The 14,764-nt window shown below is 36.6% G+C and overlaps 1 protein-coding gene across 6 annotated transcripts in view; it reads left to right on the top strand.

Moving 5' to 3' along the window:
- Nucleotides 1–14,764, top strand: part of ATXN2 (ataxin 2) — a 198,073-nt gene that overhangs the window by 171,251 nt on the left and 12,058 nt on the right. For all 6 annotated transcript variants that reach the window (XM_037816824.1, XM_037816819.1, XM_037816823.1 and 3 more), the window contains 2 exons: nucleotides 11,605–11,789; nucleotides 12,113–12,245. In XM_037816824.1, coding sequence (XP_037672752.1) covers nucleotides 11,605–11,789; nucleotides 12,113–12,245 — 318 coding nt within the window. The remainder of the gene's footprint in view (nucleotides 1–11,604; nucleotides 11,790–12,112; nucleotides 12,246–14,764) is intronic.

The raw sequence follows: 14,764 nt of genomic DNA, 5'->3' as shown, positions 1-14,764 counted from the left end.
TTATGATTAAAGTTACTGTGAGCATTTGTGTACAATGTGCAGGCATTGGCTTTCATTTCTCTTGCTTAAGTACCTAGCATGAGAATTGCTGAGTTGTGTGGTGTTCTAGTTTGCTAATGCTGCTGGAATGCAAAACACCAGAAATGGGTTGCCTTTAATAAAAGGGAGTTTATTTGGTTACACAGTTACAGTCTTAAGGCCATAAAATATCCAAGGTAAGTCATCAACAATCGGGTACCTTCACTAGAGGGTGGCCAGTGGTATCCGGGAAACCTCTGTTAGCTGGAAAGGCACGTGGCTGGCATCTGCTCCAGAGTTCTGATTTCAAAATGGCTTTCTCCCAGGACATTCCTCTCTAGGCTTCAGTTCCTCAAAAATGTCACTCTTAGATTGACAATTGGGTACCTTCATTGGGGGATGGCCAGTGATGTCTGGAAAATCTCTGTTAGCTGGGAAGGCACATGGCTGGCATCTGCTCCAAGTTCTGGTTTCAAAATGGCTTTCTCCCAGGACGTTCCTCTCTAGGCTGAAGCTCCTCTTCAAAATGTCACTCTCAGTTGCTCTTGGGGCATTTGTCCTCTCTTAGCTTCTCTGGAGCAAGAGTCTGCTTTCAACGGCTGTCTTCAAACTGTCTCTCATCTGCAGCTCTTTTCTCAGCTCCTGGGCATTCTTCAGAGTGTTCCTCTTGGCTGTGGCAAGCTCACTCCTTCTGTCTGAGCTTATGTAGTGCTCCAGTAATCAAGGCCCACGCTGAAGGGCGGGGCCACACCTCCATGGAAATGATCTCGTCAGAGTTGGATGGGTCACATCTCCATGGAAACAATCAAAGAATTCCAGTCTAATCACTAAAATGTCTGCCCCACAAGATTGCATCAAAGAATATGGCTTTTTCTGGGGGACATAATACATTCAAACCGGCACATGTGGTAACTGACTGTTTTCCAACATGATTCTGTCATTTTGCATTTCAGTTAACCAGCTATGTAATTGTTTCAGTTTCCTTGGCTGCTCAAGCAAATACCATGCAATGGGTTGACTTAAACAATGGGAATTTATTAGCTCACAGTTTTGAGGCTAGGAGTAATACAAAATCAAGGTGTCATTAAGGAGATGCTTTCTTCTTGAAGACTGGTGTTTTAGGGCTGGCTGCCAATGATCCTTGGTCCTTGGCTGCGCTTTCACATGGCAGTGTAAATGTTGGCCTTCTCCTGGTCTCTCCCTTCTCTTCCGGGTTCCCTTAAATTTCAGCTTCTTGCTTCCCATGGCTCTCTCTGTCTCAATTTCATTTCGCTTATAAAGGACTCCAGTAATAGTATTAAGAGCCATCCTGATTGGGTTGGGCCATACCTTAACTGAAGTAACCTCATCAGAAGTCCCATTTACAATGGGTTCACACCCACAGGAACAGATTAAATTTAAGAACATGTTTGTTTGGGCTACATAGCCCCAAACTACCACAATTATGGTATCTCCTGCTGTTTTAATTTGCATTTCCCTGATTTTGACTGATCACGAGCATCTTTTCATGCATGTATTGACTATTTGTATATCTTCTTTTGCAAATTGTCTGTTTATATCTTCCCCATTTTAAAGTTGGGTTTCTTTTCTTACCATGAATTGTATTATAAATACAAATTCCTTATCACATATAGGTGTTGCGGTCCATTTATAGAATTTTTCTTTTATGGTTCATGTCTTTTGTATCATAACTAAGAAGTCTCTGCCTACCGTAGGTGATGAATATTTTTATGTTTATTAAGTTTTAGCTTATACCTTTAACTGTTTCAAGTTAATTTTTGTATAGGTCATGAGAAAAATGTTGAGGTTAATTTTTTTCCATATGAACATTAAGTTTTTTGAGTACCAAACTCTGTTTTCCCTATTGAATTATCTTGGCATCTTTATAAAAATGAAATGCCCAAAAGGTTTGGTTTATTTCTGGACTCTGTTCTGTTGTATTGATCTGTATATATGTCCTTAACACCAGTATTCTCTGTCTTGATGCCTATTACATAATAACGTGGCTTGAAATTAATTCTTTTTCAGAATTGGTTTGGCTATTCTAGGTTCTTTGCATTACCATTTTAATTTTAGAATCAGTTTGGGATTATAAACTGAATCAGTTTTGGGGGTATTATATCTTAATTTTAAATTGTCCAATCCATAAGCATGATATAGATAACTGTTTCTTTTCTTTAAAGTCTTCAATTTCAACAATATTTTGTAATTTTCATTATGCACATCTTATTAAACTTATCCTTAAGTTTTTGTACTTTCTATTCGATTGTGAATGATATTCTTTAAAATTTCAACTTTTCTTTGTTAGTATATAGAATTTGGATATTGACTTTGTGTCCTGTCACTTTGCTAAACCCACTTGTATTAGTTTCCTAGGTCTGCCGTAATAAAGTTCTACAAACGGGGTGGTTTACTACAGAAATTTATTCTTCCACAGTTCTGAAAGCTAGAAGCCCAAAATCAAGGTGTCAGCAGGGCCATGCTCCCTCCAAAGGGTCTGGAGAGGTATTGTTTCTTGTTTTTCTCAGCAGTTCTTGGTGTTTGTAGGTTTATAACTGCATCACTCCAATCTCTGCCTCCCTTTTCACATGGCCGCCTTCCCCATGTCTCACTGTCTCTCCAAATCTTTCTCCCCAGTCCTTAGATTAATGGTCCACCATAATCCAATATTACCCTATCTTAGTTTAATTACACCTGCAAAGACCCTGTCTTCTCATAAGTACTGAGGGTTAGGACTTCAACATATCTTTTGAGGGAACACAGTTCAACCTGCAACATCATTTTTTGTTTTGTGTAGCTTTTAAGAATTTTTTTTCTCTGTATATAACCACATCCTAAACAAAAAACAAACTTTTGCTTTTTCCTCTCCGATCAGTATGTCTGTCTTTTTCTTATTTCACTGGCAAGGTCTTCTAATTCCTTTTTTAATAGAAGTGGTGAAAACCTTGCTTTGTTCTTGGTTTCAGTGATAAAGCATTTTCTTTCATTATTAAAAATAGCATTAGCTATGACTTTTCTTTTTATAGATGACCATTATAAGCTTGAGGAAGTTCCCTTCATTTCCTAATTTTTTGAGAGTTTTATGTTCTTTCATCATGTATGGTTGATGGATTATATCAAAAGATTTTTCTGAATCTAGTAAGATAATTATACGGTTTATTTTTCTCCATTTCGTTGTGTTGTTTAGAAGAATTACAGTGACTCATGCTTGAGTGTTAAAGCAGCCTTGCATTCCTGGGGACACTCCCCCCCATCATTGTGTATTACCTTTCTTGTATTCATCAATTTGACTTGATAACATTTTATTAAAGAGGTTTTTGTCAGTGTTCATGGGGGGATAGGGGTATTGGTCTGTGGTTTTATCAATTTGTGATGTGTTTGTATCGTTTTCGTCAAGATAATGCTGGCCTCATAACATGAATTGGGAAGTGTTCCCTCTGCTCTTTTTCCTTTTGAGAGAGGGAGAAAGATTGTATAAGATTGATATTTTTTCTTACAAGTTTGTTAGAGTTCTCCAGTGAAACCTTCTGGGCCTGGGGCTTCTTTGTGAGGCCTACAATTACACATTCAGTTTCTTTGTAGATAAAGGACAATTCAGGTTCTCTATTTCTGCTTGAATGGGTTTCGGTAATTTGTGCTTTTCAAAGAATTTGCCTATTTCATCTAAATTTAATTTATTGGCATTAAGTTCATAATATTTGTTATCCTTTTAATGTCTATAAGATCCATCATGGAGTTCATATTTCATTCCTGATAATTGGTAATTTGTGTTTTCTCCCCTTTTTTCCCTCATCAGTCATGCCTAGAGACTTAAAATTATTGATCATTAAAACCAAAAGGATCAGCTTCTGGTTTCGTTGATTTTTATCTATTGTTTTTCCATTTTCTGTTTTACTGATTTTTGTTCTTTATCGTTTCATTTTACAATTTGTCATTTTTTTCTACTTCCTTAAGTTGGTTGTTTAGATCATTGATTTTAAAACTTCTTAAACATAGTATTAGCTGCATCCCAGAAACTTGATATGTAGTATTTTCATTTTTTATTCAAACTGTTTTCTAACTTGTGATTTCTTCTTTTAACAAGGGATTATTTAGAAGCATGTTTTTAATTTCCAGATATTTGGAAATTTAAAGATATATTTCTGTCATTGATTTTCAGTTTTAATTATACTGTGGTCAAAGAATGAACAGATATGAAATGCCATTTTTATCATATTGTAAGTGCCCATGTGCAAGTTAAATATTTCTGGATTTTATATACAGTTCTATTACTCTATTTGGTATGACAGCTGTTCTAGTTTGCTAATGCTGCCAGAATGCAAAACACCAGAGATGGATTGGCCTTTATAAACAGAGGTTTATTTGGTTACACAGTTACAGTCTTAAGGCCATAAAGTGTCCAAGGTAACACATCAGCAATCGGATACCTTCACTGGAGGATGGCCAGTGGTGTCCGGAAAACCTCTGTTAGCTGGGAAGGCACGTGGCTGGCATCTACTCCAAAGTTCTGGTTTCAAAATGGCTTTCTCCCAGGACATTCCTCTCTAGGCTGCAGCTCCTCAAAAATGTCACTCTTAGTTGCAGTTGGGGTATTTGTCCTCTCTTAGCTTCTCCAGAGCAAAAGTCTGCTTTTAACAGCTGTCTTCAACGGTCTGTCATCTGCAGCTTCTGTGCTTTCTTCAAGGTGTCCCTCTTGGCTGTAGCTCCTCTTCAAAACGTCACTCACAGCTGCACTGAGTTCCTTCTGTTTGTCAGGTCATTTATATGGCTCCACTGATCAAGGCCCACCCTGAATGTGTGGAGCCACGCCTCCATGGAAATATCTCATCAGAGTTATCAACTACAGTTGGGTGGGGCACATTTCCATGCAAACAACCTAATCCAAATGTTCCAACTTAATCCCCACTCATATGTCTGCCCCACAAGATTGCATCAAAGACACTGTGTCTTTTTCTGGTGGACATAGTACATTCAAACCAGCACAACTACCTTCCCACCCACCCCACCCTCCAACATTAATTTTTTTTCTTCATGTTTTCTTGACTTCTTTGTTTATTGTTGTGTGTAAATTTCACAATCAGCTGGCTATTCAAAAACAAAAATCAGTTGGGTTTTGAAAACTTTTTATTATAGAAAATTTCAAACATACACAAATGAGCAGACAGAATATTGTGGTAGTATAAAAGTACTCATCTCCCAATTTTAACAGTTATCAACTCAAGGCCAATTTTGTTTCGTCTGTAACTCTTCCCTCAGGTTTTTTGTTTGTTTGTTTTTCAAAAACTTTCAAAGAATATTATAGGTTACAATTCCACAGTTTCAGTTATTTCCTTATTGTGAAATGTAACATATATACGAAAAAGGTAATATGTATCAAAATATGCTTTAACAAGTAGTTATATAGGAAATTTCCAAAGTTGTTATGAGTTATAGTACCATAGTTTCAGTTATTTCCTTATTGTGAAATATAATATATAGACAAAAAGTTGATAGCTTTCAAATTGCAATTTTGACAAGTAGCTATAGAACAAATTTCAAAGGATTCTAGGAGTTACAGTTCTACCATTTCAGTTCTTTCCTTCTAGCTATTCTAATACCCCAGTGACTAAGAAAAAGAAAATTGTATAAAGATCCAGTATTCATAATCCTTTGTTAAATTGCATCTTGTCTGTTGCTACTCCTTCCTCTAGTTTAATCACTTTCCCGATCTTCAGGGATGTCTAGGCAGTGACCACCCTAAGTTCTTGTTAAAAAGGGGTGTCATCTTCATCAGCAAAGGGGACACATCTAGTTGATGTTCTTGAAGAGGCTGTTGCCTCTGGGTTTTGGGACTTAGCTGGCATAGAAACAAGAATTAAGTTTCTGAAGAAAAAACTTAGTGAGTGAAACCTTTATAGTCTCAGATAAGATCTGGGTATTCTTTAGGGTTTTCAGGACTACTGTTGACTTGTGCTTACACTGGTCATTTGGCATATCTAGGTAAAGTTTGCATAGGAGTAACCTCCAGGACAGCCTCTCAACTATTTGAATTCTCTTAGCCACTGAAACCTTATTTTTTTGCCTGCTTTTTCCATCTTTTGGTCAAAAAGACATTCTCAATCCCTTGATTCCACGATCGGGCTCATTTGCGGGTTCCTGTCCCATGTTGGGGGGAGGGTGATGAATTTATTTGCAGAGTTAGGTTTAGAGAGAGAAAGTCCACATTTGAGCAACAAAAGAGGTTCTCTGGATGTGAGTCCTAGGCATAATTACAGGTAGGCTTAGCTCCCCTTTATAACCATAAGTTTCACCCAAGCAAGCCGCAAGATCAGGGACTTGACTTATAAAATAGGCTGTTCTTAACTTCATAGCGTATGTTATGTCCACAATGATCCATGTTTATCTCACATTATCATCAGTTAGTTGTATAATCCTCATCAGTCTCCATTTTAAATTCTCTTGACCCAAAACATCTTGTAACTCTTGTCAGCCCTTAATTATTTGTCCCTGGTATTTGTGTAGTACTATTAATTGTAGTCCCTAGTATGCAATATGTAGATTTTTCCCATATACCCTTCTGTTGTCAACTCTGTGCTACTTTCATACCTTAGAAGTATAATATGCATGCCTGTATCCATATTTGTGGTGCTGATCTGTGGGAAACATGCCTTTAGACAACCCCTTTCAATCTTATTTACTTCAAGAGAGATCTTATACTTACAATCCCACTAACAGTCATCACCCCATGCATTACCATACCTTTGAACTCACCATCATTAACATGTCTGAACATATTAGTTTATCATTCTCCCTCACTAGCTGTTGTTTATCACTACATCCCAAATATTCTGAAAGACCTTGGTTTTACATTGTTCAGAGAGTTTGGCTATTTCCTTATTGTGAAATATAACATACATACAAAATTTTTATTCCACTCTGGTCAGAGAATGAATGGATATGAAATACCATTTTCATCATATTGTAAATGCCATAATTGTATATGGTAACATACTGTGTCTCTCCTTTTGTGTCTGACTTATTTCACCTAGAATTATATCTTCAAGGTTCATCCATGTTGCTATATGTTTCAGGACCTTGTCCTTCTTACTGCTGGATAGCATTCCATCATGTGTATATATCACATTTTGTTTATCCACTCATCTGTTGAAGGACACTTGGATTGTTTTCATCACTTGGCAACTGTGAACAGTGCTGCCATGAACATTGGTGTACAAATGCTTGTTCATGTCACTGCTTTCAAATCTTACGGGTATATACCGAGAAGTGGAATTGACAGGTCGTACGGTAATTCAATATTTAGTTTTCTGAGAAACCGCCAAAATGTCTTCCACAGCATCTTTACCATTATACATTCCCACCGGCAGTGAATAAGAGTTACAGTTTATCCACATCCTCTCCAGCATTTGTTGTTTCCTGTTTGTTTAATGGTAGCCATTCTTATTGGTATGAGATGGGTATCTCATTGTGGTTTTGATTTGTATTTCTCTAATAGCTAGTGAAGATAAACATGATTTCATGTGTTTTTTGCCATTTTTATTTCCTCTTTGGAAAAATACCTTTTCATATCTTTTGACCATTTTATAATTGGGCTGTTTGCACTACTGTTGTTGAGTTGTAGGATATCTTTATATATGCAAGATGTCAGTCTATTATCAGATATATGGTTTCCAAATACTTTCTCCCATTGAGTTGGCTGCCTCTTCACCTTTTTGACAAGGATTTTTGAGGCACAGGAGCTTTTGGTTTTGAGGAGTTCCCATTTATCTATTTTTTTCTTTTGTTGCTTGTGCTTTGGGTGTAAGGTCTAAGAAGCGACCTTCTAATACTAGGTCTTGAAGGTATTTTCCTACATTATCTTCTAGGAGTCTTTTTTATACTTTGAGTTAATTTTTGTGTAGGATGTGAGGGTAGGGGTCCTCTTTCATTCTTTTGGTTATGGCTATCCAGTTCTCCCAGCCCCATTGGTTGAAGAGACTGTTCTGTCCCAGTTCAGTGGATTTGGGGGTCTATTTCCAGACTCTCAATTTGATTCCATTGATCAATATGTCTGTCTTTATGCCAGTACCACCCTGTTTTGACCACTGTAACTTTGTAGGCTTCAAAGTCTGGAAGTATAAGTCCTCCCACTTTGTTCTTTTTTAGGATGGTTTTGGCAGTTCCAGGCCCCTTTCCCTCCTCAGGTTATTTTTCAGTGTATTTCACATATATCATTTTATCTGTAAATATTTCCAGATGTAATTCTAAAAGATGAGGTTTTAAAAACAAAACCAAAAAATTCTACAATACCATCATGAAATATAAAAAGAATTTATAATAATTCCTTAATATCTTCAACTTTCTCTGAATATCTTTAAAATATGATTTTTTACAGTTGTCCAATTAAGGTCCAGATAAGTTTACAAGTTTCATGTAGTAATTATTTGTTATGAAAATTTTCAGACATTATCAGCTCATAACCAGTCATGTTTCATTGATACCTCATCCTCCTACCTCCCTCCCTCAGAATAAACTGGAATGCTTCTAATTGTACAGTACTTTCATTACAAGTCATGTAATGTCTTGTCATCTCTCTTTTTTAATAGGAGTAATGAGTGGGCTTTTACCAGCCTTTTCCCATGTGGAATAGTTTCCCATTAGCTCCGTTAGCTGTTCCCTGTTCGTTTTCACTGATAGTCGTTGTCTGGCCCTAGACGTGTTATTTCATTAGGGATTGCACAATGGTGGCGTTCTGCTTCTTTTATCCTTTCTTCAATTATTAGCTACAATATTTTATGAAGAAAATATTTCTATGAAGAAAATCTTTATCTCGTCAGACTATATGGTTACCTTGAGGTGCACTTTGTACATGAAAGGTAAATAAAAGCTTGTTTGCCTTTTTTAACTAATTTCCACATTAATGATTGGTTCCCTAACATCCTCCCATGACTGGTTCTTTTGATTGTTCTTTGTTTGTTTTTATCAGGAAAACTTTTTTTTTTTTTTTTTTTTTTTAGTAGAGAAGTTGTAGGTTTGCAAAAAATACAGTTTCCCATCCCACCAGCCCCATTACTAATACCTTCCATTAGTGTGGTACCTTTGTTACACTTGATGAAATAATATTATAATTGTACTGTTAACTATAGTCCAAAATTTGCATTGGGGTTGCTGGTTGTGTTGTACAGTCCTATGTTGTTTTTTAGTCTAGTAACAGATATACAACCTAAAATTTCCCATTTTGGCTACATTCAAATATATAATTTAGTGCTGTTAATTATGTTTATAGGGTTGTACTACTATCACCACCATCCATTACCAAAACTTTTCCATCACCCCATGAACTTGTGGATTTTTCTGGTTGGCATTTTTATTAGGATCACATTAACTTGGGGGAGATTCTTTATGATGTTGAGTTTGCCTATTCCAAAAACAAATCTGTCTTTCCACTTATTTCAATCTACTTCGTCTTCAGAGTGAAGAACTTAGAATTTTAGTGTTTTCCTCATAATTTGTGCATTTCAGGTTATGCCTCAGGTATTTTTTCTTTTATTGTTAATGTAAATATATTTTTTCAATATATTAAGAGTATTGCTGTCTGTATATGTTAATTTTATGTTCTTTTTACTAAACTCTAATTATTTTGAATGTCTGTCACATAACTGACAAAATCAAGGGCTTGGTTCTGAAATGCAGCCATAGGTTATATGAGGCCTGTCTTTCCAGCACAGTAGCAGGGCCTCTACATAAAACCACCTTTCTCAACCTATTGGTATCTACTGCAGAATTTCTCTTTTTTTGCAACCTGTGAGAGAACTTGAGTTCCGTTAAAAAATAGAATTTCCTAGCCTTGGTGCTATTTACAGCTGGGGACAGATATTTTTTGTGTTTGGGGGGAGAGGTGGTGTCCTGTGTACTTAGGATGTTTTGCAGCATCTATAGCCCCTACCCACTGGATGGCAGTAGCAACCTCCCTGTATCCCAGTGGTAACAACCAAAACTGTCCCCAAACATTGCCAGATATACCCAGGATGGAGGTGAGAAAGGGGCAAAATATGGTCCATCTAAGCTGTAGTTTAAGTTAAGATTAAGCTGGATTCAGTTTGGAAAGGAAAAAAAAAAATAACCAAGACTCTGCATTATATGTCTTTGTACATATACATGTAGAAGATGATCTAGAAGGCTATATACAGTAGTGTCTATTAGGGAAGAGAATGGTTGGAAGGGAAAATTTTGCTTTGTCTGAATTGTTTAAATTTGTGACACTAAGACTGTATTTAAGTATTATTTTTGTAATTATAATTTTACTTTTGATTTTTTAAAAGACAGTAAACTTTGGCTAGCTTTTTAATTTTTTTAATATGTAAGGGTAATAATGAAGTATCAAAAAAGTAGTGATAATGAGTAGTTAACTCAGATAATGATCTTAATTAGCAGACTTTCATTTGATAAAAGTGATATTTGAATTTGAGCTGACTCGTTACTAAAAGGAAGTGCTTTTTCAATATGTAGACTCTTTCAAGATTAAATTCAGAAAAATATTGTACTGTATTATGTTTTCAAGTTTTGCTTTTCCCAATATATAAAAGTAGGTCATTGCTTTTCTAAGTTTCAGCAACAGTCATTAAATTTTTAGCTAGAAGTTTAAAATATTTAAAATAAAAACCAGATTCTATCAGGAAATTGGCATTTACTTATATAATCAATTCTGATGATTACACGGACGTGGGAAGTCATACGTTCTTTTCGCCTCATACCTTATTGTAAGCAAGGAGGCCATGGTTCCTTCCATCAAGTTGACATCCACGCCAGAAACAGATCAGAGAGTAAATGCTGAAGTAGACTTGAGGAAAAGGTACACAGAGGGTGTGACTAGTTCTTTCTGGGGAGACTGGGAAAGACATTACAGAGATGACAGTTGAGCTAAAATTCTTATCTAGAGCTTTACCAAGGAGAAGTATCTTACAGGCACAAATCTGTGTGTGATAATATAAAACATAAAATAACTTTTTAAAAGTGTTCTCTTGTAGAAAACTGCTACATGCTAGATGATGATATGTTTGAGAAGGGTAAGACATTATATAGGGATTCAGTGGTGGGAAGTTAAGGAAGATAGAGGTAAGATTGATATTGGGTCTGTTTTGGCCTTTTTGTTTGTCTTGTTTTTGTTTTTCTTTAAATGAACCTTCTCTAGCAAGTGGCGTAAGTTGGTGTATCAAACAGGTATAGGTATAGTCCTCACCCTCATGTCTTAGGTAGAGTTAAAAAAGTAAATAAACATTATCTGAGAAGTTGTGTGAAGGAAAAGTAATCTCAGAATGCTATAAGAAACTTTGTTACAGAGAGAGTCTCTCTGAGGAAGTTGCTTTCAGGCTGAGACCCAAAGGCCGAGTCAGAATTATCCAAGCCAGGGGGCGGGGGATGCTGTTTGAGGCCGAGGAAGAGCATGTGAGAGGGAAGCAGCCCGGAGTGGCCGAAGCGGTGGCGGGGAGTGGTATGGGAAGGTGTTGGAGAGGCAGGTGGGTGGGTCAAGTCGTGCAGAATCTGTAGGCCATGTTGATTTTATGCTAAGGAAATGCTGTTTCCTTACACCAAGTCATCTTTGCTCTGCAGTACCGAATATGCCCCAGCAGCGGCAAGACCAGCATCACCAGAGCACCATGATGCACCCAGCCTCCGCAGCAGGCCCGCCAATCGTAGCCACCCCACCAGCTTATTCCACACAGTATGTTGCCTATAGTCCTCAGCAGTTTCCAAATCAGCCTCTTGTTCAGCATGTGCCACACTATCAGTCTCAGGTAAGTCTGAAATGACCGAACTATGATTTTTATTCCTTTTAGATAACTATTAATTTTAACTTAATGTAGTAAAGGGATTTTTCCTTTATATTTTGTTGCTTTGTGCTATGGTGGGATAGCTAGCTAAAGATTTGGGAGTCCTTTTCAATATTTATCAGAAGATCAGTGTAAAAGTTTGTAGGAAACAGCTGGGAAAGATACTAGAATTTTTGCAGAGTAATAGAGTTGGTTCTGGAAACCATCAAGTTAAGACATCTAACTAATACCTGTTGGGCTTTCTTGGTATTTTAATGCTTTTTTCTTTATTTTTTGTTTGAACGCAGCATCCTCATGTCTATAGTCCTGTAATACAGGGTAATGCTAGAATGATGGCACCACCAGCACATGCACAGCCTGGTTTAGTATCTTCATCAGCAACCCAGTTCGGGGCTCATGAGCAGGCGCATGCGATGTATGGTAGGAAACACTTTGTCTTTTTCAGTGTGTTTGACTATTGTAAATCTCTTTTAGAGCTCTGAAAAGATACTCTGTTTAAGAATAACAGCCTTTTATGGCATTGAAGGTTAAGAAACTAAAGTAAAAGATGAACCATTTCTAACCTTCTTTATAATAAAGCCTTGGCAAATCATTTCTATGTCTGTACCTGGAATTACTCTGTCTTCAAATGCCTTTCCTTTCTTTTGCAAAAAATGTAATGATATACATCACGGCAAAGCGTCTTTTGAGGAGAAAGTTATCTTTCTCCTCCTCACCATCATTATCAGTTGGTGTATACACTGCTTAAGGCATACAAGAAGGTTTTACTGTAATTAAAGCATAAAAGCTCCCTCCAGCATGAAAACATTCATTCCTTTCTCTGGGGATCTCTGACATTACATATTTTAATTGCTACTTGTTATAATGATATTATGGTTCTGCATCATACTGTATGTCAGGTGGTCAAAATTGTGGAATATTAGATCTGAGACATCATTCACACTTTTAATAGGATTAATATAAATAGAATGGCAAATTGAAAATAAGTATCCTTCATAAAATTTAACAGAATTTATATATGGGGATAATAAGCCCCAAAATCTTAGTTTTGTGGCCAGAGAACTTCATACAGGTCAATTAGCAGCTGTCTGACCTTCTAAAATAATATGGTTTGCATTGTTAAGAATTTAAAATAAAATTTCCACTTTTATCTTGTTACATAAAATTTATGGATTCTCCCATATTATGTTTTTTAAAATGTGCCTTTAATTAGTACCAGATTCATTAAGATGGAAGTTTTGACTTGAACATACTTTCTGAGAACTCTTGTACTAGCACTTCAGTTTCCCCACTGGCATTTCAGTTTTGGGAGATGGAAGGAGATAAATTTAAGTTTATTCATACAGTTGAAAATTGTACCACTATGAAAATGAAATTGCAGTTATATGCAGCCACATGGATGTTTGTTTTTAAATTTTTTTGAATGAACAAGAATGTAAAGATTTTGGTTTTTAACTTTAGATATCTTAGTGAACATGTCTAGGAAATAGTGATTTCTTTAAGAATTTACCAGTTTCTGGCAAGCCTCCTTTTTTGACATATTACGGCTTTCTTTTCTAACCTAATGCATGCTCAGTTTTAAAGCAAATAATGGTTTTTAACATTGAATTAGTGAAGAAGAATAGGATTTGGGCAACAACAGTCAGCCTTCTTATTACCCTTAATCAGCAGCCAATGCTTTCTTCCTGGGGGAACTGTCATGACACACAAGTTTGCTACTTATAGTAGGTGATAAAGGCGTTGTATTTATAGTACTGAAGTCTGACCTTGATTTTCCACGCTATCGCTTCTTAAAACCTTTATTGTTGATTGTGCATTTTAAAAGGAAAAAATGGTGTAATTGCTACATTTTAGTAAACATCTCTTTCAAGAAACCCTTTTGTAATTTAACTGAGAAATAAGCTGATAGCCTTTACTGGTTTATAGTTTTGGTTATGATCTATCATTGGCTTGTCTTTTGTTGCCTTAGCCAGGCGTAAGTCTGTATGAAAAGGCACCATTGATTCTTCAGGCTGATTTTTATGTAACTTGTATACATTTTAATAATTTTCCAGTTTGCTAAAGGTTTAGGGTGAAGCGTTCATTATGATTATTTATACACTTCTGGTGCATATATCAACATTTAATAAGTGGAGAAAACATTTATTTCCTTGTTTTCTGGCATACTTCCCTTGGAGTAAGATCTAAAACTTCTGAGCTAAAATTTCCAGTGCTTTTAGAGAGTAGTTGTGTGTGTGTGCCTGTGCTTTTGAGACACTGTAGTAATACTGAGATATTAAGCAGAATCTTTCTCCTCAATGTGTTCACTCACTGCCAACATCTGAATTTGTCTTTTGAGTGGATGTTCATTGATTTGAAACAAGCTGTACAGTAAATACTGTATTTAAAGCACTAATGTTGGTTATAATTACCTTCTCAGAAGGTAGTTTGAAAAGCATTTGACCTTTGTTCTGCTTTGCTAATGCTGCCAGAATGCAAAACACCAGAGATAGATTGGCTTTTATAAAAGGGGGTTTATTTTGTTACACAGTTACAGTCTTAAGGCCATAAAGTGTCCAAGGTAACACATCAGCAATTGGTTACCTTCACTGGAAGATGGCCAGTGGTGTCCGGAAAACCTCTGTTAGCTGGGAAGGCACGTGGCTGGTGCCTGCTCCAAAGTTCTGGTTTCAAAATGGCTTTCTCCCAGGACATCCCTCTCTAGGCAGCAGTGCCTCGAAAATGTCACTCTTAGTTGCACTTGGGGTATTTGTCCTCTCTTAGCATCTCCAGAGCAAGAGTCTGCTTTCAACGGCCGTCTTCAAACTGTCTCTAATCTGCAGCTCCCATGCTTTCTTCAAAGTGTCCCTCTTGGCTGTAGCTCCTCTTCAAAATGTCACTCACAGCTCCACTGAGTTCCTTCTGTTTGTCAGGTCATTTATATGGCTCCACTGATCAAG

The sequence above is a fragment of the Choloepus didactylus genome, chromosome 23 (genome assembly GCF_015220235.1).
Source record: "Choloepus didactylus isolate mChoDid1 chromosome 23, mChoDid1.pri, whole genome shotgun sequence".
Taxonomy (NCBI): Eukaryota; Metazoa; Chordata; class Mammalia; order Pilosa; family Megalonychidae; genus Choloepus; species Choloepus didactylus.
Note: the sequence above shows the minus strand (reverse complement) of the source record. Positions and strands in the feature narration are given on the sequence as shown.